This window comes from Leptopilina heterotoma, unplaced genomic scaffold (assembly GCF_015476425.1).
Source record: "Leptopilina heterotoma isolate Lh14 unplaced genomic scaffold, ASM1547642v1 Lhet_16, whole genome shotgun sequence".
Taxonomy (NCBI): Eukaryota; Metazoa; Arthropoda; class Insecta; order Hymenoptera; family Figitidae; genus Leptopilina; species Leptopilina heterotoma.
In genome coordinates, this window is record NW_025110874.1 from 1297270 (window position 1) to 1322562 (window position 25293).

A 25293-nucleotide genomic window follows, 5' to 3' on the forward strand; every position below is an offset into this window, starting at 1 on the left:
CTACTTCTAGAATGATAAACGTACCATTCTATACAGGTTAGCTGTCAAAAGTGACTTGAGCGACATTTTATTTTCCAATTTCCACTCACAAGTCACAACTACGACTGCGCTCCGCAAAACTTTTCAAACACTACACGTGGGGAAAAGGGGAAATTATTAAATTTTCTTATTTTTTCATACAAAATACTTGTAATTAATTATTGGACACTTGCCTATTAACGAAAGGAAATTTGCATTCATATGTGTGTGAGTGAATGAGATATTTTAATTTACCTTTGGACGTAAAAGTTGTTGAAAAATAATAGTGAGTTTTTAGGTTAACTCAATTTTATAAGGGCGATTATAATTTTTGTTTGTTATTTTACAACAAAGTCAAGTAACATTTTCATTTAAAATGGTAGTTTTCACTTGTAATAATTGCGGCGAGTGTTTACAAAAGCCTAAAGTTGCAAAACACTTTCAATTTCATTCTCGTTGCACTCCAATTTTTCTCACGTGTGTCGATTGCCACAAGGATTTTCGGTAAGATTTAGATTTTTTTATTATTTAAAATTTTTAATTATTAAAAAAGTTGATAGAGAAACTTATTTTAATGTACAATTAAATTTTCTAAATACAAATATTTAATTGCGGGGTTGCTACAGGTCAGGGAAAAATTGGCAAGGAAAAAGTCAGGGATTTTTATAAAAAGTACTGGAAAAATTTTAATTTTTAGAATTCTTAAAAAAATTCGGAATTTTAGTGTCTTTTTTGTTTTCCTCATAAACTATAAAATTAGGACGAATTCTAATACAAAACTTTCAATTTTTTCTTTTTCTGACAATAATTTATTTTTAAATAACTTAATTCTTAAAGAACTTTCATAAAATTACTTGTAAATTATTTAATGAATAATTTTACTTAAATATTTCAAAATTAATTGAATTTTAAAAGAGTTGCGTTTACAATTTTTATAAATAGTCATAGATGAACTTCAAAAGGATTTGAAATTTTATAAAATTTCAATTTTGAATGAATTTAATAATTATAGAAATTTTAAAGAACTTAGATTTTTGAATAATTTTAATAATTAAAATTCTTCTGAAATTATTTCAATTTTTTAATATATGTTAAATTAATTATTAAAAATAATTGATTAAAAAAAGAATTTTCGGTAAAAATACTAGGAAATACTAATTGAATTGAAATGATGAAAATAATTTTGAAGGAGTTACAGTAAGAATATTCTTTTATTATAAAACAATGATTTTATCACTCGGTCATTTTTAATTATTATAAGTTTTCAAATTTTAAAAAAGGTTTGAATTTGAAATTTTTGAAAATATTAATTCCTATGGGAAAATATTAATGATTAAATAATTATTTAAAAATCAGAATTTTATCTTCAGGGAGAAAATCAAAATTTTGTCTGGAATAATCAGGGAAAAGTTAGGGAAAAACAAAATTAAATTTTTGTAGCAACCCCGAATTGTTCATGTTTCTATTAAAATTTGTTTATGAATGTTTTTGAATAAAATAATAATTAAATTTTTCAGAGGCGATGAATACGTTAAACATACAAAATGCATAACAGAAAACGAAAGATATGGTGGCAAAGGATTTCAATTAAAAGCAAGTGCCAATAAAGGAGAGCGTAAGCAACAAGAATGGATCAATGTTGTTCAAAATTTACTAAATTCTTCGACAGATTTATCAGCACCTGAAAGAAATATTTTAAATACTCTATCCAGACATGAAAACATTCCAAGAAAGAAAGCAAAGTTTCTTAATTTCATTCGCAGTGTATTTGGAAATAGAGTAAATATGACTGTTATTGAATCTCTATGGACGAAAATGGAAGAATCGTTTAAAGAATCAACACCCAACAATCAATTATCTGAAAATGACTCCAGTAAGTTATTAATTATTTTCAAATCTATTTACAGGCCTCGGATCGACTTTAACTCTGCAAAAATGTCGCTTTAGTCGATTAAAAATGGAAAAAAGCCGACAAAGTGGTTTATTTAATTCAGTTTTGTCACAAAAATTTCCAAAAGTTCTTCGAGAATTCAATTACTTAAATACAAAAATTCATTTTTTATAATAATTAAAACTGTCCATTTTTCTTTTTATTTCAAAAATTTTAATAAAAAAATTCTCAATATTAATTTTTTAAAAATATTTAAAAATAATGTTTGAAAGACAATAGTTTTACAATTATATACAATTAAAAAATATCCAAAAAAATCAAATTTGGTAATATCTTTTAAAAAATAATTGAAATTTGGTAAAATTTTTGAAAAATAATTGACATTTGAATAAATTCTTTGAAAAATAATAATTTAAATTTGATAAAGTTCAATTTATTACCTACTATATTATGAAAATTACATAATTTTTTGTTTTCAAATATGAATTTTTTGCAAAACTTCAATTATTTTTAAACAAAATTTTAATAAAATTTTACGAATGAATACAATTATTTTTTGAAATTTTAATAAATCCTTCAAAACAATTCAATTATTTTTTTAAATAGTAAAATCTTGGCAAAATTTCAATTTTATTTTCAAACAAATTTCACGAAAGAATTAAATTTTTTTTCTTAATTCGTTATAAAATCTTTCCAAAAATCCAATTATTTTCAATTATTTTCTAAAATTTTAATAAATCCTTCAAATAATTCAATTATATTTATAAATAATAAAATCCTTTGTAAAATTCAAATATTTTTAAAAAAATTACACAAAAGAATTCAATAAATAGGTAATGTTAAATTTCAATTTTTTTCAAACACGATTATTTTAAAAACTTGAAAGAAATTGTTCATAAAATTCAATTATTTTCAAAATTTTTAATTAAAGTTATTAAAACCCCATTATTTAAAAAAAAATTTTAAGAAATTCTTTAAAAAGAATTTAATTAGAATTTTCAAAAATTTTAACAAAATTCTTCGCAAGAATTCAATTATATTATTTATATTATATAATATATTATATTGAGGAAGCTAAATGATCATGAAATAAACAACTTATTTTATAAATATTTAATGTAATTTTTCGAATATAATTGAATTTATTAAACGAAGTTTTGTATAATTTAAAAAAACTAATTAATTTTTTGAAGAATATTAATTACAAATTTTGAATATGATTATTTTCTCCAAATTTTTTTTTAATTATTATATAAATATTATTATTATAAATTATTTTTTTTTTGTATGGATTTGAATTTTCGGAAATATGTAATCGAAAATATTGAAAATAATTGAATTTCAATAATTAGAATGAAAAAATTCTGAGAATTACTTTTTTCAAAAATATTTTAATATAATTTTTAAAAACTAATTTTCATTAATTTTAATTTTTATTAAATTTACACTTGAAGATTTTTCATTAAAATTTTTGAGAATTAAATTATTTGCAAAATTTTGCAATGTGAAATTCTTCAAAAGTTGATTTTTCAAAATTTATATAATAAAATACTTGAAAAGAAATCAATCATTTTCAATTGAATTTTACAAAATTTCAATTATTCAAAAGCTTTTTAATTGTATATTTCGAAAATTTCTTTAGAAAAATTATTCAAAAATAACTTTTCAAAGATTTGTCTATTTTACTTTTCACACTAATCAAAATCGAAATAAGTTGCATTTTATACGAAAAAATGTGGTGTTTTGTCGCAAAATTTGTAAAAAAGTCGAAAAAGTCGCATTTTTAAATATAAGTCGATAAAAGTCGCATTATTTGAAATTGTCGAAAAAAGTCGAAAAAGTACTGTATTTATAAAATTTTCATAAACTAATGATTCTTTTTTAATTAAAGATCCTAAAAATGGGAAAGCAGAACAACCAGAGGACAACGTTTCAGAGAATCAAAATAATGAAAATGCAGTTAAAGAAAATGGAAATTCTGCGAAACATAATGAATCTGAAAAGGAAGGAAAAAAGAAGAAATCTAAGAAAAGGGCTTTGCAAACTACTGAGACTCAAGATGTAGAAGAGGAAGAAGAAAATGAGAAAATGATTAAAAAAAGACTGAAAACCGATTTGAAGGAAACGATTGACAAAATTGACAAATCACAGGAAGAAGAAACTACCAAGTTTTCTTGGAAAAATACTATAATCGAGATTGTTTCAACAAAGGGAGAAATGTCAATGAAGAAGTTAAGAAAAAAAGTCATAGCCCGTTATATGGAACATTCAAATAACTCCAATAGTGAAAAAGCAACTCTCAAGTTTGATAAGAAAATTAAAAAAGTAAGTGAAATTAGTATCAATGACGAGAAAGTGACTTTAACGTAAATTCGCCCAATTTAGATTCTGTTGAAAAATGAAACACTTTTTGTATCTTAATTGCTTGAAAGCAGCAATTTATTAATAAAATTGTTTGATATAAAAATTAATTCCTTTGTTTTCTTTTTGAATTTGGCGCCTTAAATAGCAGACAACAACTGTCAACGTAAAATTCAAAATGGCGACAAAACGTTGGTGGTGGTGGTCCGTTAATGTTCCTGTTAACCGATTTGTTTAATCCTTTAGCGAATGTATAAAGAAATTAACAATGTCTATAGTGTAATGAAAAATTAAAAAGTACAGTTTCATTTATTATTGAAGAATTGAAGATTAATTTCCAACAATGAAAAGTGCAATGTCGATGTGTCTGGTAAATTTTTTCTCGAACAATTGCAAGTGCTGTGTGTCATCTTGCACTCCTTTTTAAAACTGAAACGAAATAAGTGTTGTAAGATTACTGCCACACCTTCACATTTTTCACGTATGCGTAGGCATGCAATGTTTTTGCAAGGATTCACTGTAGAAAGCTTTTTCTGCAGAACAAGTTCTTCGTGACGAGTTGTGGGTGCCGAGAGAAACAGAGTCACCGCTGATGATCGATTTTAAGAGGACTTTATAGAGAGAAACTAGGCAAGTGCATTAGATTTTTCACATTCTTGATAATCAGCTGTCACTTTCGCAGCTTCTTTGTCATTATTTCAAAACAAATGCTTTAAAAACACACTTTTGTGTCCACTTCAAAGTTTCGAACAATAAAATCAATTTTTTTTAATTTTTTAATTTCCGTTTTATAAATTCTTTTCATTACTTTATAATATTTAATGGAATATCGTATTATGTAAGTTAATAAATAAATTGTTATTCTATACTTTTGATGTTGCGGGGAAAAATTAAATTATTTCAATTTTTTTTCTTTCGTTATTTCTATCTTTTGTTACAAACTATGTTTAGAATAATAGAATAAAAGAAAAATCAGTTTTTCAAAATTTACAGTTTTTTTATTTATTTATAAATTTTTTCTATAATTTTCCTTTTTTTTGTATTCAAATACTTTTGTCTAAGGTAAATGAAAGTTTATGGAATATAGCGTGCTCCAAGATTTAAACGAGCGAAAGTTTAATCACCTCAATGAAATAAAATTAAAAACTCATTTCTAATTGCTTCAATACATTTGAGATTTATTGGCAGATTCTACTTAGATAATTCATAAGGTAACAGCAGTTTAAAAGTAAAAGTTAATCTTTATTCATTCTTTTTAATTCTCTATAAAAAAACAATTTATATAATTTGTAAATTGTATATAAACGATATAAACGATGAATGACAAATAAAGTGAGTAAATTTAACAAAATTCCCCACTGAAATTCATTTATTTTAAGGAATTTTAACAAAATTCTTTGCAAAATTCAATTATTTTCATAATAAATAACAATATTGATAATAAGAATTCAATTATTTTCAAAAGTAATAAAATTCATAACAAGAATTCAATTATTTTCATAATAAATAACAAAATTCATAAAAAAAATTCAATTATTTTCAAAAATTTTAACGAATATCTCGTCAAGAATTCAATTATCTTTATAAATAGAAAAATTTGTCACCAAAAAGTCAATTATTTTCAAAAGTTTTTCGTAATTAAATGACTTTCAATACCTATTTACTATTTTCATAAAATTTATCAAAAAATTTAATTATTGAAAAAAACTTTTGATACAATTCTACGAAAACATTCAATTATTTTTATAAATAATAAAATTTCTTTTAGGAATTCAATTATTTTCCTTCGCAGAATTTCAAATATTTTTTTAATAAAATTTTTAATGAATTCCTCGAAAGATAAAATTATTCTTCAAAAATTTTAGTAAAATTTGACGAAATAATTCGATTTTAAGAAACATTTAATTATTCAATAAAAAAATAAAATTCGTTGAAATAATTTAATTAATTATAATAAATAACTTTTAATTCGTCGCAGAAAATCAATTATTTTCAAAAATTTTTAAGTAATTCTTTAAAAGAATTCAATTATCTTAATAAACAATGTGAAATTCTTGCCATAAAATCAATTATTTTAAGGAATTTTAATAAAATTCTTTTCTAAAATTAAATTATTTTGATAAATATCAAAATTCTTGACAAGAATTAAATTCTTTTGAAAAGAAAAAAAATACTTTGCAGAAATTAAATTATTTTCAAAAATTTTAATAAAATTCTTGGCAAATCTTCAATTATTTAAACGAAATTTAATTAAATTCTTTGCATGAATGCAAATTATTTTCATAAATTATTATTTAAATTCTTCTAATGAATTCAATTATTTTTAAAAATTTTAATATATTTTAATTTTCTTTAATACATTTGAGATTTATTGGCAGATTCTACTTCGATAATTCTTATGAATTATCGAAGTAAAAAAAAAAGTAAAAGTAAAAGTTAATCTTTATACATTTTTTTAACACAAAAACAGTTTATATAATTTGTAAATTATATATAAACGAATAAGAAATAAAGTTCCATATATAGAAAAGAAATTGATTAATTATAAAGTATTTAATATTATCAAAACTATTGCTTTTTTGAACCTTTTGTGTTCATTTAATTTTACGAACTTTATAATTCATTAGCTTTTGAAAACTAATTATCAATTTGTATTATTAAGTACCTATTTTAGATTCGATTATTATTTTAATAAGCTCTTCAAATTTAAATTCCATAAACTTTATAATTTGTTTTGAAATAACTGAAAATAATAATTTAGATTTTAAGTGGAAAATTTAATTATTATATAATAAACTAAAGTAAATTTACATTTCAGGTTTTAAAATAATAAAGAATAAATAGAAAGATGGTAAGAAGACGAAGAAGAAGAAATCACTGGTGAAAATAGTCCATTTATTTGAAACAATATTTAGAATCATGCTGCAAGCGGTTCGAATGTTAACAGAATTGGCTCGACCATCTGAAGATAGAGAACGTTCAAATGCACGATCGATGGATGGAGCTTCATCATCAACAGATATTGAAAGTATAAAAATTGGTTGAAATGAAACAATTAAATTTAAAAAAGCAAAAAAAAAATATTCGTCTATAAACTTAAGAGAACAAGAAAAAAAGTAAAGTAAAATTCATGAAAATTAGCGTATAATAGGTTTCAGTACGAGGGACTTGTAAATTGATCAAAAAGTAAATTACGTAACATTTTAACGACTCTTATTGCATTCTATGAAACATGAATAGGGGAAACCGAACTTAAAATGGTCAATAAACTTCAATGGAACTAGAATGAAAATGTTATCGTAAAGAAGTAATTTTTTATATAAAACAGGATTGCCACAAGTCAGGTAAAGTAGAATTGGTCAGGGAAAAGTCGGGAATTACTGGAAAAAATTAAATTTTTAGAATTTATAAGAAAATTTTGAATTTTTGTGTCTTTTTTCAAAATCTTTTTCTATTTCTGACAAGAATGAATTTTTTAATATTTTATTTCATTATTTCAAAAGTTTTAATGCAATTATCTTTATAAGTAACAAAATTCCACACTGAAATTCAATTATTTTAAGGTATTTTAACAAAATTCTTTGCAAAATTCAATTCTTTTCATAATAAATATAACAATATTTATCATAAGAATTCAATTATTTTCAAAAGTAGTAAAATTCTTCGTAGAAATTCAATTATTCTCAAAAATTTTAACGAATATTTCGCCAAGAATTGAATTATTTTTATAAATATAGAAAAATTTTTCACCAAAAATTCAATTATTCTGAAAAATTTAAATAAAATTCTTTGCAAAATTTCAATTATTTTCAAAAGTTTTTTTCGCAATTCAATGACTTTCAATATTTACTATTTTCATTAAAAATTTATCAACAAATTTAATTATTGAAAAAAATTTTTGATACAATTCTACGAAAACATTCAATTATTTTCATAAAAAATAATAAAAATTCTTTTTGGAATTTAATTATTTTCATCGCAGAATTTCAAATATTTTTAATACAATTTTAAATAAATTCCTCGAAAAATGCAATTATTCTTAAAAAATTTATTAAAACTCGACGAAAGAATTCAATTTTAAGAAACATTCAATTATTCAATAAAATAATAAAATTCGTTGAAATAATTCAATTAATTATAATAAGTAACTTTTCATTCGTCGCAGAAAATCAATTATTTTCAAAAATTTTTAAGTAATTTTGCAAAAGAAGTCAATTATCTTGATAAACAATTCAAAATTCTTCCCATAAAATAAATTATTATTTTAAGGAATTTTAATAAAATTCTTTTCCAAAATTAAATTATTTTGATAAATATCAAAATTCAGCACAAGAATTCAATTCTTTTGAAAAGTAATAAAATAATTTGCAAAAATTAAATTATTTTTAAAATTTTTGAAAAATTCTCGTCAAGAATTAAGTTATTTTTATAAACAGGTATAGCAAAATTCTTCTCAAGAAGTCAATTATTTAAAAAAATTTTAATCATATTCTTGACAACTCTTAAATTATTTAAACGAAATTTATAAAATTCTTCGCATGAATTGAACATTTAAAGCATTATAGCATGAATTTTTATAAATAATTGAATTTTGAAACAGGTTTCAGATTAAAATTTTGGAAAATTTGAATTTTTCATACTTTTAACTGACAAGTTTGTAGAATTAATTTTTTTGAAAAGGTTTAGTTGAAGTTTTTTTTGAAATTATTTCAAGTTGTTATTTTCTAAATATTTAATTGAAGAATTTCCGAATAATCGAAATTTCGTAAAATTGAATTGTAAACAAATGGATTTGAAAATTCTCAAAGAACTTTTTCAAAAATTATTTAAAATAATTGATATAACGAAGAATTTTAGTTAAAGATTCAAGAAAATAATAATTGAATTGGAATGATGAAAATAATTTGAAAGAAGTAACAGTAACAATATTCTTATAATATAAAATAATGATTTTATCACTCGGTCCTCATTTCAATTAATTTTAATATCTACTATTTTAATAGAATTTTACAAAAGAATTAAATTATTATTTAAACAAAATTTTAATTAAAATCTCACAGTCGAATTCAATTAATTACAAATTTTTTTATAAATTTCTTCGCACCAATTCAATTATTTCTTATTTTTTAAAGAAGTTTCTCGAATGAATTCAATTATATTCAGAGAATTTAAGAAAATAGTTCTGATAAAGTCAAGTATTTGGAAAAATTTAAATAAAATTCTTTAAAAAATTCTATTATTTAAAAAAAGTTTGAAAACATTCTTTACAAGATTTAGTTAATGTAATTGCAATTTTAATATAATTTTCCGATATAATTCAATTGTTTTCAAACATAATTCTTATTAAGAACTCAATTATTTTCACAAATAAAATTGATCAGAGAATACAATTATTTTCGTAAAATATAACACTCTTCCTAGGAATACAATTATTGTGAAAAATGTTAATAAAAATCTTCAAAACAATTCAATTATTTTCGAAAAGGGTAAAATTCTTCTTAGGAATCAATTATTTAAGAAATTTTAATAAAATTCTTCCCAAGAATTCAATTCTTTTTAAAAATAAAATTTTTCACAGGAATTCAATTATTTAAAAAAAATTTAATAAAATTCTTCGTCAGATTTCAATTGTTTTCAATTTTTCAAAGAAATTTCTCTATAGAATTTAATTATTTTCATAAAGTTTTAAAAAATTCCAAGAAATTTAATTATTTAAAAAAATTTGAATAAAATTCTTCATAAGCAATTAATTACACTGTGCGACACATTTTTCTTTCCCGGTTGGCTCTTGTGCTAAATGATAGTACAAATAAACAGTAATTTAACCCTCCAAGGGTTTTTGAAATGTAGCTCAAATTTATTTTTTATAAACCTTTGAACTTATGCTCATTTTTGTGAAATTTTCAAAAATTTTCAATCTTTTGCTGTATTTAAGTAGAAATATGAATTAAGTAATGAGTAAAATATAAGTATCAAATAAATTCTAATTAAAAAGGTGTAATTATAGTACTTAATTGGAAAAGTGATTATAAAAGCTAATTTATCGAATTTTTCTGTACTTTTTTAAAAATTTTTTTATAACCATAATGTAAATAAATAATAATATTTAAATTGTTTAACAATTTTTCCAAGGAAAAAATATTCAAAACTATTTTTTTAAACAATCTATTTTTAAAATTATATATCACAAAAGGTGCAAAATTTTTTTAAAATATCACAAATTGTAACTTGAAATTTAAAATTTCATAAAAATATAAAATGAACTAAGTTTGCAAAATCCTTTTGGAGTTTCATTATTGCATACATCTACTTCAATTTAAGCCTACACTTATTTGGGAAAGAAACAATAAACTAAAAATTGTTGCACAGTGTTATTTTCATAAATAATAATATTTTTCTCCGGAATTCAATTATTCTCACAAACAAAATTCTTCATAGAAATTCAATTCTTTAAAAAAATTTTTAATAAAATTCGTTGCAAGAATTCAATTATTTTCATAAATAACAAAACTTATTGCAGAATTTCAATTATTTTTTATATAATTTTAAATAAAATGATAGAAAATTGCACTTATTCGTAAAATTTTTTTTAAATTCGCCGAAAGAATTCAATTATTAAAAAAAATGTTAATAAAATTTTTCATAAAAATGATTTATTTTTGTATTTAAATAATTGAATTCTCGAAAAATTTTCTAATAACTATTGATTAAAAAATGAATTTCACTTGAAATTGTAAATTATAATTGAATATTAAAAGCATTATAGCGTTAAATTTTAGAAACAATTGAATTTTGAAAAGGGTTCAAATTAAAATCTTTGAAAATTTGAATTTATATGAATTTTCCCAAAATTTTTCACGAAACAATTATTTTAAAATTCTATTTTTGAATTTATAGTTATAATATTATTCTTATGATATAAAATAATAATTTCATCACTCTGTCATCTTAAATTTATTATATAAGTTATTGAATTTCAGAAGGTTGAAATTTGAAAATCTTACTTCCTTCGGAAAAATAATAATGATTAAATATTTATTTAAAAAAAAAGTTATTGATGTTTTCGAAAAATTTTCCAATTAAGCAAATTAGTAAATAAATGTAATAGAACATTTTTTGAGTATCTAATAATTTTTAGAGTGAATCAGAATATTCTTTAGGGTCTGGGAGAAAGTCAAAATTCTGTCTGGAAATCAGGGAAAAGTCTGGGAAAAACAAAGTTAAGTTTTTGTGGCAATCCTGAATAAGTAAAACCTAAGTTGTCAATTGTTTAAAAATTTTCAACTTCAATTAAAAAAAGATCGTAATTTTCCATTTGCTATTTTTTTGTTTATTCAAAAAGAAAATTGAGAATGAATTTAATAAGTTTTTTTTTGTTTCTGATTCTAGGTGACTTGAGAAATATATCTGTTCAATTTCGGGAAATTCACAAGAATGGTTGGTTAAGAAGAACTGACAAAACGGACAAGGAGATATGCAAATTTTGGGTTGCATTTTGCGTTCACGATGATATGGAGCCGCGTCTTGAGGGTTACGTTGATCAGAAGCAAGCTACAACTCATTCACCAATGTGGTCTCATTCACTCAGGAATGTATTGCACTTATCACCGACGCTCTGTGCAACACAGCGTAACGACTATGAATTCTGTGTCAATTTCAATGATGATCGAGTTCTCAGATTGGCAGCGCCCACGTATCAAGCAATGTACGATTGGGTGCAGGCCGTCACTAGAAAGTTAACTGATATGAAAATTCTCCGTCCCAAGGAAAACTTCTACTCCAAAGGTCCAGAAAGAATTGTCACGCGAGATCCCACGAGTCCATTGCCACCTCCTCCTTCCATAATTGGGTAAATTTTCATTCATTCAATGATTATTTATGAAAACTTGCAGGTTTTGCACTCGTTTGCTAAAACCTACTAATTACTACTTTTTTACCATTAGCTACTATTTAGATACTTTTTTTAAATTTGTGAAAAGATAAAGATAAAAAAGATTTTAAAAAAAGATACTTTTTTCCATTTTTTTCAAAATTATAACTATTTTAAAATTTAAATTCGCTAATAGTTGAAGTAAAATAATTATTAATAAATATTCTTCTTAGAGACAATTCAACAATTTTTTGCAAGAATTCAATTATTTTCACAAATAATGAAATCCTTCGCTGAAATTCAAATATTTTCAAAAACTACAATTTTCATAAAGTTTCTCAAAAGAATTCAATTATTTAAAAAAAAAATTAATAAAATACTTTGAAAAAATTCAATTAATATCATTAGTAAAATTTTCACAGAAATTCAATTATTTATATGAAATATATTATAAAAAAAAATTTTTTGAAAGAAATCAATTATTTAAAATTATATATAATAATCGTCGTGATTCCAGATTTCCGAATCTCTGTCCACACTTGAAGTTAGTTATAGTTATTCTTTTGTTTTTTATACGTTTTGATAGAAAATAGAAATATACATATACATATACATACATTATAATAATCGTAAGTTTCCTTCCCGTTAGCAAATTATCTGCATTCATTTGTTTGTTTTGAAAATTTAATTTTGTGGGTTAAGTATTGGCATTTTTTATATATTTTTTAATGTTAAACTTTTTAATGTGGAAAACACTTTACTTATTAAATTGTCTCGACTCTTTGGTAAAAAATCTAAAATTATCGGAAATTATCAAAAATTCAAAAATCCGAATTTCTTAAAATTTAACATTCTTTCCTCTCTTTTATGGGATTTAGCTTCATTATTTTTGTGCTTTTGAAAAATACTTTACTTATTAAATTGTCTCGACTCTTTGGTAAAAAATCTAAAATTATCAAAAATTCAAAAAATTTCAAAAATCCGATTTTCTTAAAATTCAACATTTTTTCTTCTCTTGTATGGGATTTAGCTTCATTATTTTTGTGCTTTTGGAAAATACTTTACTTATTAAATTGTCTCGACTCTTTGGTAAAAAATGTGAAATTATCGAAAATTATCAAAATTTCAAAAATCCGTTTTTCTTAAAATTCAACATTTTTTCCTCTCTTTTATAGGATTTAGCTTCATTATTTTTGTGCTTTTGAAAAATACTTTACTTATTAAATTGTCTCGAATCTTTGGTAAAAAATCTAAAATTAATGAAAATTCGAAAAAATTCAAAAATCCGATTTTCTTAAAATTCAACATTTTTTCCTCTCTTTTATGGGATTTAGCTTTATTATTTTTGTGCTTTTGGAAAATACTTTACTTATTTAATAGTTCGACTCTTTAGTAAAAAATCTAAAATTATCGAAAATTCGAAAAAATTCAAAAACCCGATTTTCTTAAAATTCAACATTTTTTCTACTCTTTTATGGGATTTAGCTTCATTATTTTTGTGCTTTTGGAAAATACTTTACTTATTAAATTGTCTCGACTCTTTGGTAAAAAATCTAAAATTATCGAAAATTCGAAAAAATTCAAAAATCCGAATTTCTTAAAATTCAACATTTTTTCCTCTCTTTTATAGAATTTAGCTTCGTTATTTTTGTGCTTTTGGAAAAAACTTTACTTATTTAATAGTCTCGAATCTTTGGTAAAAAATCAAAAATTATCAAAAATTCGAAAAAATTCAAAAATCCGACTTTCTTAAAATTCAACATTTTTTCCTCTCTTTTATGGGATTTAGCTTCATTATTTTTGTGCTTTTGGAAAATACTTTACTTATTAAATTGTCTCGACTCTTTGGTAAAAAATCTAAAATTATCGAAAATTATCAAAAATTCAAAAATCCGATTTTCTTAAAATTCAACATTTTTTCTTCTCTTCTATGGGATTTAGCTTCATTATTTTTGTGCTTTTGGAAAATACTTTACTTATTAAATTGTCTCGACTCTTTGGTAAAAAATCTAAAATTATCGAAAATTATCAAAAATTCAAAAATCCGATTTTCTTAAAATTCAACATTTTTTCTTCTCTTTTATGGGATTTAGCTTCATTATTTTTGTGCTTTTGGAAAATACTTTACTTATTAAATTGTCTCGACTCTTTGGTAAAAAATCTAAAATTATCGAAAATTATCAAAAATTCAAAAATCCGATTTTCTTAAAATTCAACATTTTTTCCTCTCTTTTATGGGATTTAGCTTTATTATTTTTGTGCTTTTGGAAAATACTTTACTTATTTAATAGTTCGACTCTTTAGTAAAAAATCTAAAATTATCGAAAATTCGAAAAAATTCAAAAACCCGATTTTCTTAAAATTCAACATTTTTTCTACTCTTTTATGGGATTTAGCTTCATTATTTTTGTGCTTTTGGAAAATACTTTACTTATTAAATTGTCTCGACTCTTTGGTAAAAAATCTAAAATTATCGAAAATTCGAAAAAATTCAAAAATCCGAATTTCTTAAAATTCAACATTTTTTCCTCTCTTTTATAGAATTTAGCTTCGTTATTTTTGTGCTTTTGGAAAAAACTTTACTTATTTAATAGTCTCGAATCTTTGGTAAAAAATCAAAAATTATCAAAAATTCGAAAAAATTCAAAAATCCGATTTTCTTAAAATTCAACATTTTTTCTTCTCTTTTATGGGATTTAGCTTCATTATTTTTGTGCTTTTGGAAAATACTTTACTTATTAAATTGTCTCGACTCTTTGGTAAAAAATCTAAAATTATCGAAAATTATCAAAAATTCAAAAATCCGATTTTCTTAAAATTCAACATTTTTTCTTCTCTTTTATGGGATTTAGCTTCATTATTTTTGTGCTTTTGGAAAATACTTTACTTATTAAATTGTCTCGACTCTTTGGTAAAAAATCTAAAATTATCGAAAATTATCAAAAATTCAAAAATCCGAATTTCTTAAAATTTAACATTCTTTCCTCTATTTTATGGGATTTAGCTTCATTATTTTTGTGCTTTTGGAAAATACTTTACTTATTAAATTGTCTCGACTCTTTGGTAAAAAATCTAAAATTATCAAAAATTCGAAAAAATTCAAAAATCCGATTTTCTTAAAATTCAACATTTTTTCTTCTCTTGTATGGGATTTAGCTTCATTATTTTTGTGTTTTTGGAAAATACTTTACTTATTAAATTGTCTCGACTCTTTGGTAAAAAATGTGAAATTATCGAAAATTATCAAAATTTCAAAAATCCGTTTTTCTTAAAATTCAACATTTTTTCTTCTTTTTTATGGGATTTAGCTTCATTATTTTTGTGCTTTTGGAAAATACTTTACTTATTAAATTGTCTCGACTCTTTGGAAAAAAATAAAAAATTATTAAAAATGATCAAAAATCCGAAAAATTGAATTTCTTAAAATTCAACATTTTTTTTCTCTTTTATACCATTTAGCTTTATTATTATTTGAATTTTTATTCAAGAGAAAAAATGGAAAACTGAAAAAATTTAGAAACTTTTAAAAATTACAGGCCTTTTCCATGATTTCCCTGATTTCCAGAAGCCTTTTAAAAATTCCATACCATTTCCATGATTTTCATGATTTCCAGATTCTGTAGGAACCCTGCTTTTGTCTGACTTTCTTCTAAATTATCGAATTCAGTGATTTCTGGGGTGAATTTGGTTAAGTTGTAAATTGATTAATTTCTATTTGAATTCGTTTTTTTTGAATGTAGAAAATGTGATGTTAATTTAATTCTTTTTTCGTTATGCACGGCAAAAAATATTTAGCTGGATGATTTACAGATTTCACTTTAGTAGCGAAATTATTTAGTGCTTCAATTAATACTTTCGTTATTCTCGAGAAACTTATCGCTATTTCAAGTAAAACTTTTTTCAGTGTGTAATAATTATTATTTCTTTAAAAAGTATTTGATTTAAAATTGCTTTATAAAATAAGCAATGCAAAAGCTGACCCAGATACTAATTGTAATTGTTCTAACCATAGTTTAAGTCTAGTAATGTAAATTCTATTTAAATTGAGACCATTGAGTGAAATTATTTGAATTTTAGTTAGTTAAATCTCTTTGTTAGGTTATAATAATTATTTCTTTAAAATTTTTTAAATTGTTTAAAATAAGCAGCCCCATATAACATTCCCGCGCGCTTGCGCGCGGATAGTTTGGCTAGTATTTACATAAAATACTGTGGAAGAAATTAATTATTTTCTAAAATTTTGATAACATTTGTTTACAAGCATTAAATTATTTTCATAAATAATTAAATTCATTGCGAGAATTCAATTATTTTTAATACTGTTTTAATTAAATTATTCGAAGTAATTGAATTATTCTTTTAAATTTTCATAAAATTCTCTAAAAAAATTTAATTATTTATAAAAATTTTAATAAAATCGTTCACAAGAATTAAATTATTTTCATAAATAAAAAAATTCTACACAGAAATTCAATTATTTAAAAAAATTTACTGAAATTCGTTCCAAGAATTCAATTATTTTCATAAATTAAAAAAATTCTTGAAAATTCAATTATTTAAAAAAATTTACTGAAATTCTTTGCAAGAATTCAATTATTTTCATAAATAATACAATTTTTGTTAGGAATTCAATTATTTTTAAATGCAATTACAATAAAATTTCTCAAAAGAATTACATTATTTTAAAAAAAATGTATAAAATTCTTCACAAAAAATTTTTAATTATTTTGTAAAACTTTGATCAAATTCTTTATGAAAATTAAAATATTTTCATATGTTTAATTTTTATTAAGTTTCTCAAATTCACTTTTGTAAATTTTAATAAAATTCTTAGCATGATTTCAATTATTTTGTGCATAATTTATAAAAGTTTATGCAAGTTCAATTATTTTCGAAAATAACAAAATTCTTGTCAAGAATTTAATTATTTTTAAAATTTTTAAATAAAATTGTTCGCAAGAATTCAATTATTTTTACTAACAAAAAAAATTTTTACATGAATTAAATTTTTAGAAATAAAAAATTTTTTCATAGGAATTCAATGATTTAATAGAATTTTTTTACTGAAATTCGTTGCAAGAATTCAATTTTCATAAATAATAAAATTCTTTACAGAAATTAAATGATTTATATAGAAATTAACTGAAATTCGTTCCAAGAATTAAATTTTCAAAAATAAAAAAAATTCTTCACAGAAATTCAATTATTTAAAAGAATTTACTAAAATTCATTGCAAGAATTCAATTATTTTCATAAATAATAAATTTTTTTAAAGGAATTCAATTATTTTTAATTCAATTACAATAATATTTCTCAAAAGAATTCAATTATTTTTCAAAAATCGATAAAATCCTTCGCAAAAAATTTAATTATTTTGTAAAATTTTGATCAAATTTTTTATGAGAATTAAAATATTTTCATACATAATTTTTATTAAATTCCTGAAATTTACTTTTTTAATAAAAAAATCTCAAGATTTCAATTATTTTACATAATTTATAAAATTGTACGCAAGTTCAATTATTTTCAAAAATAATAAAATTCTTGGCAAGATTTTTAATTATTTAAAAAATTTTTAAATAAAATTGTTCGCAAGAATTCAATTATTTTTACAAATAAAAAATTTTTTCACAGGAATTCAATGATTTAAAAAAAATTTTTACTCAAATTCGTTGCAAGAATTGAATTATTTTCAAAAATAATAAAATAATAAGAATAAATTATAAAAATTTTATTAAAATTTTTAGAAAAAAATCAATTATTTTTTTTTTATTTAAATAATTGAATTCTTGTATAACTTTTTAATAAGAATTAGTTGAAAAATGAATTTTAGTTAAAATTTTACATTATAATTTAATATTAAATGCGTTATAGTATAAATTTTTATAAGTAGGTAAATTTAAATTACCTTTACATTATAATATAATTTTAATTCTTGTGAAAAATAAGTAAGTACTTATGTATTTATTGAACAAAAAATATCCAAATATGAATAATTTAATTTAGAAAATTATGAAAAAATTAATCTTTTGAAGAATTTCAATTTTAATTTTTTGAATATAGTGAATTTAAAGTAAAAATTAAAAATATTTAATATTTATGTAAATTTCTAATTAATTGAAAGTTTTTTTAAATTGAATTTAAATAAATTTTATATTTTAAAAAAATTTATATTTTTACTTTTAAAAGTTATTTTGAAATATAATCGAATTTTTGAAGAATTCTAACTAAAATTTTGGAAAATAATTGAATTTCATAAGAATTAAAATTTCAAGTTATTACTAGATTAAGAAAAAAGGTGATTATTTTTTATGGAAATCAGAAAAATACAGAATCAATTTTTTTTTAAATTTTTGTAAATTTATTAAAACGTGTTTTTCAGTCGCTAAATTTAATTTTTGGATAGCTATTTTTTTACTACTTTTTTCATTCTTAAAGCTACTATATTTTTCACTTTTTTAAAATTAATTATTGAGTGCGAAGTCTGAAAATTGAAACTTGATTCAAATTTAATTTTTTAATTTGATTTCAGAACGTCAAATACACAAAGACCAGTAGCATTATCTCCATCATCAGCAAGCGCTGCCAATACTTCTCCGTTTACGAGAGAAACAACTTCAGGAACAACACCGTCTGTTTTCACGTTCGACGATGCAAGCGTTGAGGAACACAGATTGCGGCCAGGAACAACACACACACCGGCGCAAAGAACACCGCCGCCTATTCCAAGTCCTCGAATTCCTCCACCGCCAACACCTTCTCCGTCAATAGCAACAGCAACGGCTACAACAACAACAATAACGACAACAAGTAATGATGACGTTGGTAATTCAAGCTATGAAAGTGTCTTTCTCGCCTCGTCGCATCCTTCCAATGAGGATGCTACACCAACTGCCGTAAATTTAAATTTAACGCGAAATGATGAGTCCAGTGATCGTTATGCTGCTCTCATGGAATACAGAAGTTTAGGAAATACTGAGACTGAAAATCCGTCTGAACAGACGAGAGAAGTTCGGGGAATTACGCCTAATATCCGTAGACAATTAACGCTTAGAGAGCAACAGGTTATGCATCTCAGACGAGAAATGAGTCATCCTGCTGGTGTAAGACTGCAACTGGGAAGACGAGATTGTAAAGATGGAATCGCATTTGTTGATACATTTGGTGCCGTTTGGTGAGGAGAATTAAATTAATTCAGTATAGAAATTTTATTGTTAAAACTTGAAATTAAATTAATTCGTCATTTTTTCTTCCAAGGGAACTTTTTGGTTAAGGATTTCAAAAAAATCGATTTTTCTCTTTTTGCTTTAAAATGTTCCTTTAGTATCATAAAATCAGACCTCGGATATTATAACATTTTCGACTTTTTTCGACTTATTTTCAAAAATTACGAATTTTTCGACTTTTCTTCCGAATATATTGCAATAATTTTTAGTATAAAATGCAACTTATTTTTGAGATTTACAATTGAAAAGAGTTTCAATAAATATTGAAATTTTGTAAAATTTAATTAAAAATAATTGATTTTTTTAAAAGTGTACCTTGGGTTCTTTGAACCCAAGGTCACAATATAAACAGATTTATTTGACAAAAATTAAGATCCTGAAAACATTCTAAGTCGTATTTAAATAATTGAATTCTCTGAGAACTTTCGGAAAATTATTAAAAATATTTGATTTCGAGAAGAAGTTTGATTAAAAATTGTAGAAAATAATTGAATTTTAAGAGAATTAAAGTTGTAATTTTTAGAAGTTATTAAATTTCAGAAGGTTTTAAATAGAAATTTTTAAAATTTTATTCCCGTATAAAAATAAACAAGAAGTATTTTAATATTTATTGAACGAAATTATTCATGTTTTAAATAATTAAATTTAGAAATCAGTGAAAGATTAGAAGAATAAAAAATAAAATTTTTGTAATGACACTGAATTAAATAAACGACTTTTTCGCCTTTTTTCTATTTTAAATCGACTAAAGCGACTTTTTTTGCTCCTTAAAGTCGATCCGAGGTCTGTAAAATTACTGTCCCAAAACATTTTTTAAGAAATATACACAAAAAAAGTTATATAGCAATTTTTATGACCGTTTTGTAATTCACTATCATAATATTACTTAGAAATTATTCAATGAATAATTTTACTTAAAAATTTCAAAAGAGTTGCGTTTACAATCTTCATAAATAGATGCACTTGAAAGATTTCAATTAAAAATTTTAGAAAAAATATCAATTTTTAATGAATTTAAATAGAAATTTTTAGAACAACTGATTACAGAAATTTAATAATTTTCAAAAGCAATAAACTTCTTCGCAAAAAATTTAAAAAAAATTCTCGTCAAAATTTCAATTATCTTTATAAATAATAAAATTCTTCTCCGAAATACAATTATTATCAAAAAATGTAATAAAATTCTTGGCAAAAGACGTGAACTATGTCTTTTCATAATAATTATTAGAATTTTTGTTACAATACCGATATTTTTTATTTTCAGGGTAGCTGGTTGGAAGCAGCGTGAACATCCATTATTGCATAATTTTTTACACGTAGGCGATTTGGTGCTCAGTGTTGCAGGAGTTCCTCCGGCAGGAGCTACAGCCGTTAAAAATATCCTGAAAAATTGTACAACTCCCCGGGTAAGTTATATTAAACATCCTTTTAAATTATTATTGCCTAAAGAAACAAATAATTAAAATCTCTGAAATTCAATTATTTTCAAAAATTTTAATTACATTCTTGTCAAAATTTCAATTATTTTCAAAAATTTTCCTCAATCAATGATTTTTAATATCTACTATTTTAATAAAATTTTCCTAAAGAATTCAATTATTTAAAAAAAAATTTAATAAAATTCTACGCAAACCTTTAATTATTTTCATAAAATAATAAAAATTTTACAGGAATTTAATTATTTAAAATTTTTTATAAATTTCTTCGCAATCATTCAATTATTTTCGGAAATAATAAAATTCTTTTTAGGAATTCAATTATTTTCATAAATAATAAAACTCATTGCAGAATTTCAATTATTTTCAATACAATTTTAATCGAATTCTTGGAAAAATGTAATTATTTCTTAAAAATTTTATTAAAATTCGTCAAAATAATTCAATTGTTTAAAAATTTATTTACAGAATTCCTTATCAGAATTCAATTTTAAGAAACATGAAATTATTTAATAAATTAAAGGAAATGAATTTATCATTCGGCAATTAAATATTAAGGTGAAAGAAGTTAACAACTTCTTTCACCTTAATATAATAATAAATTGTTTTTTTCGTATTTCAATAATGGAATTCTAGTAGAATTTCCTAATAACAATTTATTTAAAAATGGATTTCAGATAAAAACTTAAGTTAAATTGAATATTAAAAGCATTAGAGTGTGAATTTTTAGAAATAATTGAATTTTATAAATGTTTCAAATAAAAATATTAAAAAATCTAAATTTTTCATATTTTTAACTAATAATTCTGTGAAATGTTTAGTTTGAAAAAGTTTAATGGGATTTTTTTGGAATTATTTCAAGTTTTTATTTTCAAATATATAGGTAGGTATATTTAATTGAAGAATTTACGAATAATTGAAATTTTGTTAAATTGACATGTAAACAAATGAATTTGAAAATTCTCAAAGATCGTTTTCAAAAATTATTAAAAATAATGCATTTATAGAAGAAATTTCAGTTAAAAACACGAAAAATAATTTTAATTTTGGAAAAGTTACAAATTTTTCAGAAATTCAATTATTTTCCAAAGTAATAATATTCTTCGCAAAAATTAAATATTGTTAAAAAATAATAAAATTCTTCTTAGGGATTTAATTATTCTAACAAATAAAAAAACTCATCGCAAAATTTTAATAATTTTTAATACAATTTTAATCGAATTTCTCGAAAAATGTAATTATTCTTAAAAATTTTATTAAAATTTGTTGATAGAATTGAATTATTTGAAAATTTTTTGATAACGATTCTTTATGGGAATTGAGTTTTAAGAAACATTCTATTTATTCAATAAATTATTTATTTGCATTTTATTTGTATTTAAATAATTGAATTCTAGTAGAATTTTCTAATAAAAATTGCTTTAAAAATGAAATTGAGTTAAAATTTTAGATAATAATTGAATATTAAAAGCAATATAGCGTGAATTTTTAGAAATAATTGAATTTTGAAATTAATTTTTTTGAAAAAGTTTAATTAAATTTTTTTTATATTATTTGAAGTTTTTATTTTCTAATTATTTAATTGAAGAATTTACGAATAATTGAAATTTCGTAAAATTTAATATTTTAAACAAATGGATTTGAAAATTGTCAAACAACTTTTTCGAAAATTATTAAAAATAATTGATTTAATGAAGAATTTTAGTTAAAAACACTAAAAAAATTAAACTTTTGAGAAATTACAAATTATTGCAGAAATTCAATTATTTTCAAAAGTAATAAAATTCTTCGCAGAAATTCAATATTTATTATGTTAAAAAACTTTTAAAATTCTTCTTAGGGATTCAATTATTTTCACAAATATTAAAACTCATCGCAGAATTTCAATTATTTTTAATACAATTTTAATCGAATTTCTTGAAAAATGTCATTAAAATTTTAAATTTAAAAATGTCAAAAAAATTTTATTAAAATTTGTTGATAAAATTCTTTAAGAGAATTGAATTCTAAGAAACATTCAATTAGTTAACAAATTATTTATGTTTGTATTTAAATAATTGAATTCTTGTAGAATTTTCTATTAAAAATTGATTTAAAAATTAGTTTTAGTTAAAGTTTTAGATAATATAATAATTGAATATTAAAAACAATATAGCGTGAATTTTTAGAAATACATAATTGAATAAACTAATGGATTTGAAAATTGTCAAAGAACTTTTTCGAGAATTGTTATTAATAATTGATTTAAAGAAGAATTTTATTTAGAAATTCCAGAAAATAATAATTGGTATGTTTTTAGGACCTTAATTTTTGTCAAATACTGTTTTTTGATAATGATTTTATCACTTCATCTTTGATTATTATAAAACATGAAGAAATCGATCATTCCGAATCGAAGATTCGGAGTTATCGATATCTTCATGTTTTATAGTTAAGAAAAATTTAATTTATAATTTTAAGTAAAATGTTCTCTTATTTTACTCGGACTGATTATATTTTTTTCAGCAATTGGTCTGTAATTTTTCATTTTTGGTCCGTGAATTTCGTATTTTTAAATACTTTCACTGGTTCGAGTCCTGATTGCAAAAATGATTATTCAAATTCACTATAATAATAGTCATATTGCTGAAAAAAATGTTTAAGCAATAAATGAAAAATGCCATTGTAAAAGAGAAGCAATTTATTGAATCATTGTTCAGAAAGCTTTATCAAAAATAATCACGAAAGTTTTAATTCTAAGATTTTACTCTTCTCACCAAGTATGACTTTCAACGTTGTGAAAATCGTTGAAATTGAAAAGAATACAGCAAAAGGATTACAAAATTATCATAATTTTTAATTTTTGAGTGATTCATGAATTTTTTTAAATTCCAGGTTGAAATGATAGTAAAGCGATTACCACACGCTCGTGCATTAACGCTGACCAGAAGATCGGAGAGCGATGATTTTGGATTAGAAGTAAATGCGAATGAAGTGTCGAGAGTTGGTGGTGTAGCTCTTTCACAAGGACTTCCTTCCTACGTTCCTGCAGCAGATCCTGCAGCGCCTTTAGGTACAACTGTTACTTGGTCTCTCACTGAAGTTAATGGAAGACCGTTGAATATTTTCGAAGGTGGTGCTCAAGAGCGTCTCGGTGCTGTGGGTCGTGATATTTCAGTTGTTTTACAGCCCACGGATCTTGTTTCATCTCTTCGTAAAAGATTACGAGCAATTCGTAATTATAAAAACTTTGTGGTACAGTGAACGATTGTGTGTGTGTGTCATTTCTTTAGAAACAGTGTTTAATGGACTATTAGTGCAACACAAATTTAATGATATTGTTTTGGGCTAAGGAAACTTGTTTTGAATCAAGTTCTCGCGGCTGCCTATTCATTTTCCAATGATCATTACGACGATTGCTCACGATAAGAGGTCTGTTATTTATAATCGTTTAAAGATTTCATTTTGATCTTCAGATTGAAAACAAAAACGTAGTCAAACATTTAGAATATAATTATACTGAATATGACTGAAGTTCTAAACATTCGTACTTTTTTTATGTTAATAGATAAAGAAATAAGAAGAATTAATGTAGATAGAAAGAGTCGCCTGGTTTGGCTTAAATTTCTAAAGATCAAAAAAACATTTGTTCAAATTTCAAAAGTTCGACTAATCAATGTAACGAATAGCCAAAAGTTTAAATGTTCATTTGATCGATTTCTCAAAAGTTCAAATGCTTGTTTGTTCATATAGTTAAAGGTTCGAAAGTTTATTTGTTCGAATGTTCAAAACATTCAAAATTCTAGAGTGTATCGTTAAGAATAGAACGTAAACTCAAAACAATATAAATTTTCGATGTTTTAAACATTCCAGGGTTGCCAAAGGTCAGGGAATTCAGGGAAAAGTCAGGGAAATTAGAATTGATTAAAAAAAATTATGGAAAAGTCAGGGATTAAATGATTAAATTTTTAAAATTCATAAAATTCTGAATTTTTGTATCTTTTTTGTGAATTTAATTAGAAATTTTAAAGAACTTAGATTTTTAAAAATTTTAATAATTCACATTCTTCTTAAATTAGTTCAATTTTTTTAAATATACATTTAATTACTTATTAAAAATAATGGATTTATAGGTGAATTTTTGTTAAAAACAATTAAAAAATTGAATTTTAGAGAAGTTACAAATGAATAAAGAAATTCCATTATATGTTCAAAAATTTTAAAAAATTCTAGTCAAAATTTAAATTAACTTTAAAAATAATAAAATTCTTCTCCGAAATTCAATTATTTTCAAAAACTTGAATAAAATACTTGGCTATTAATTTTAATTATTTTCAAAAAATTTCCTCATTTCGATTATTTTTAATATTTACTATTTTAATAAAATTCTACAAAAGAATTCAATTATTTAAACAAAATTTTAATAAAAATTTGAAAGTAATTCAATTACTTACAAATTTTTTATAAATTTCTTCGCACCAATTCAATTATTTTATATTTTTTTTTAAAGAA

The 25293-nt window shown here is 22.2% G+C and overlaps 2 protein-coding genes across 2 annotated transcripts; both read left to right on the forward strand.

Moving 5' to 3' along the window:
* Positions 1 to 98: 98 nt before the first annotated feature.
* LOC122498775 (cell growth-regulating nucleolar protein) lies at positions 99 to 4380 on the forward strand. The gene is made up of 3 exons (XM_043606686.1): positions 99 to 522; positions 1536 to 1891; positions 3801 to 4380. The coding sequence occupies exons 1-3, from the start codon at positions 395 to 397 to the stop codon at positions 4277 to 4279; spliced, it is 963 nt and encodes a 320-aa protein (XP_043462621.1). The 5' UTR covers positions 99 to 394; the 3' UTR covers positions 4280 to 4380.
* Positions 4381 to 4453: 73 nt separating this feature from the next.
* Positions 4454 to 24114, forward strand: LOC122498774. The gene is made up of 6 exons (XM_043606685.1): positions 4454 to 4900; positions 7089 to 7298; positions 11660 to 12119; positions 18673 to 19314; positions 20631 to 20772; positions 23677 to 24114. Exons 2-6 carry the CDS (start codon positions 7190 to 7192, stop codon positions 24043 to 24045), a joined length of 1722 nt encoding a protein of 573 aa, XP_043462620.1. The 5' UTR covers positions 4454 to 4900; positions 7089 to 7189; the 3' UTR covers positions 24046 to 24114.
* Positions 24115 to 25293: the final 1179 nt, after the last annotated feature.

What these genes read in the sequence shown, in the direction of transcription:
- LOC122498775 (XM_043606686.1), top strand. Translation starts at nt 395, where the DNA reads ATGGTAGTTTTCACTTGTAATAATTGCGGCGAGTGTTTACAAAAGCCT. An exon ending in GATTGCCACAAGGATTTTCG is followed by an intron (nt 523 to 1,535) that starts GTAAGATTTAGA and finishes TAAATTTTTCAG; the next exon opens with AGGCGATGAATACGTTAAAC. An exon ending in ATTATCTGAAAATGACTCCA is followed by an intron (nt 1,892 to 3,800) that starts GTAAGTTATTAA and finishes TTTTAATTAAAG; the next exon opens with ATCCTAAAAATGGGAAAGCA.
- LOC122498774 (XM_043606685.1), top strand. Translation starts at nt 7,190, where the DNA reads ATGCTGCAAGCGGTTCGAATGTTAACAGAATTGGCTCGACCATCTGAA. An exon ending in ATCATCAACAGATATTGAAA is followed by an intron (nt 7,299 to 11,659) that starts GTATAAAAATTG and finishes TTCTGATTCTAG; the next exon opens with GTGACTTGAGAAATATATCT. An exon ending in GATACATTTGGTGCCGTTTG is followed by an intron (nt 19,315 to 20,630) that starts GTGAGGAGAATT and finishes TTTTATTTTCAG; the next exon opens with GGTAGCTGGTTGGAAGCAGC.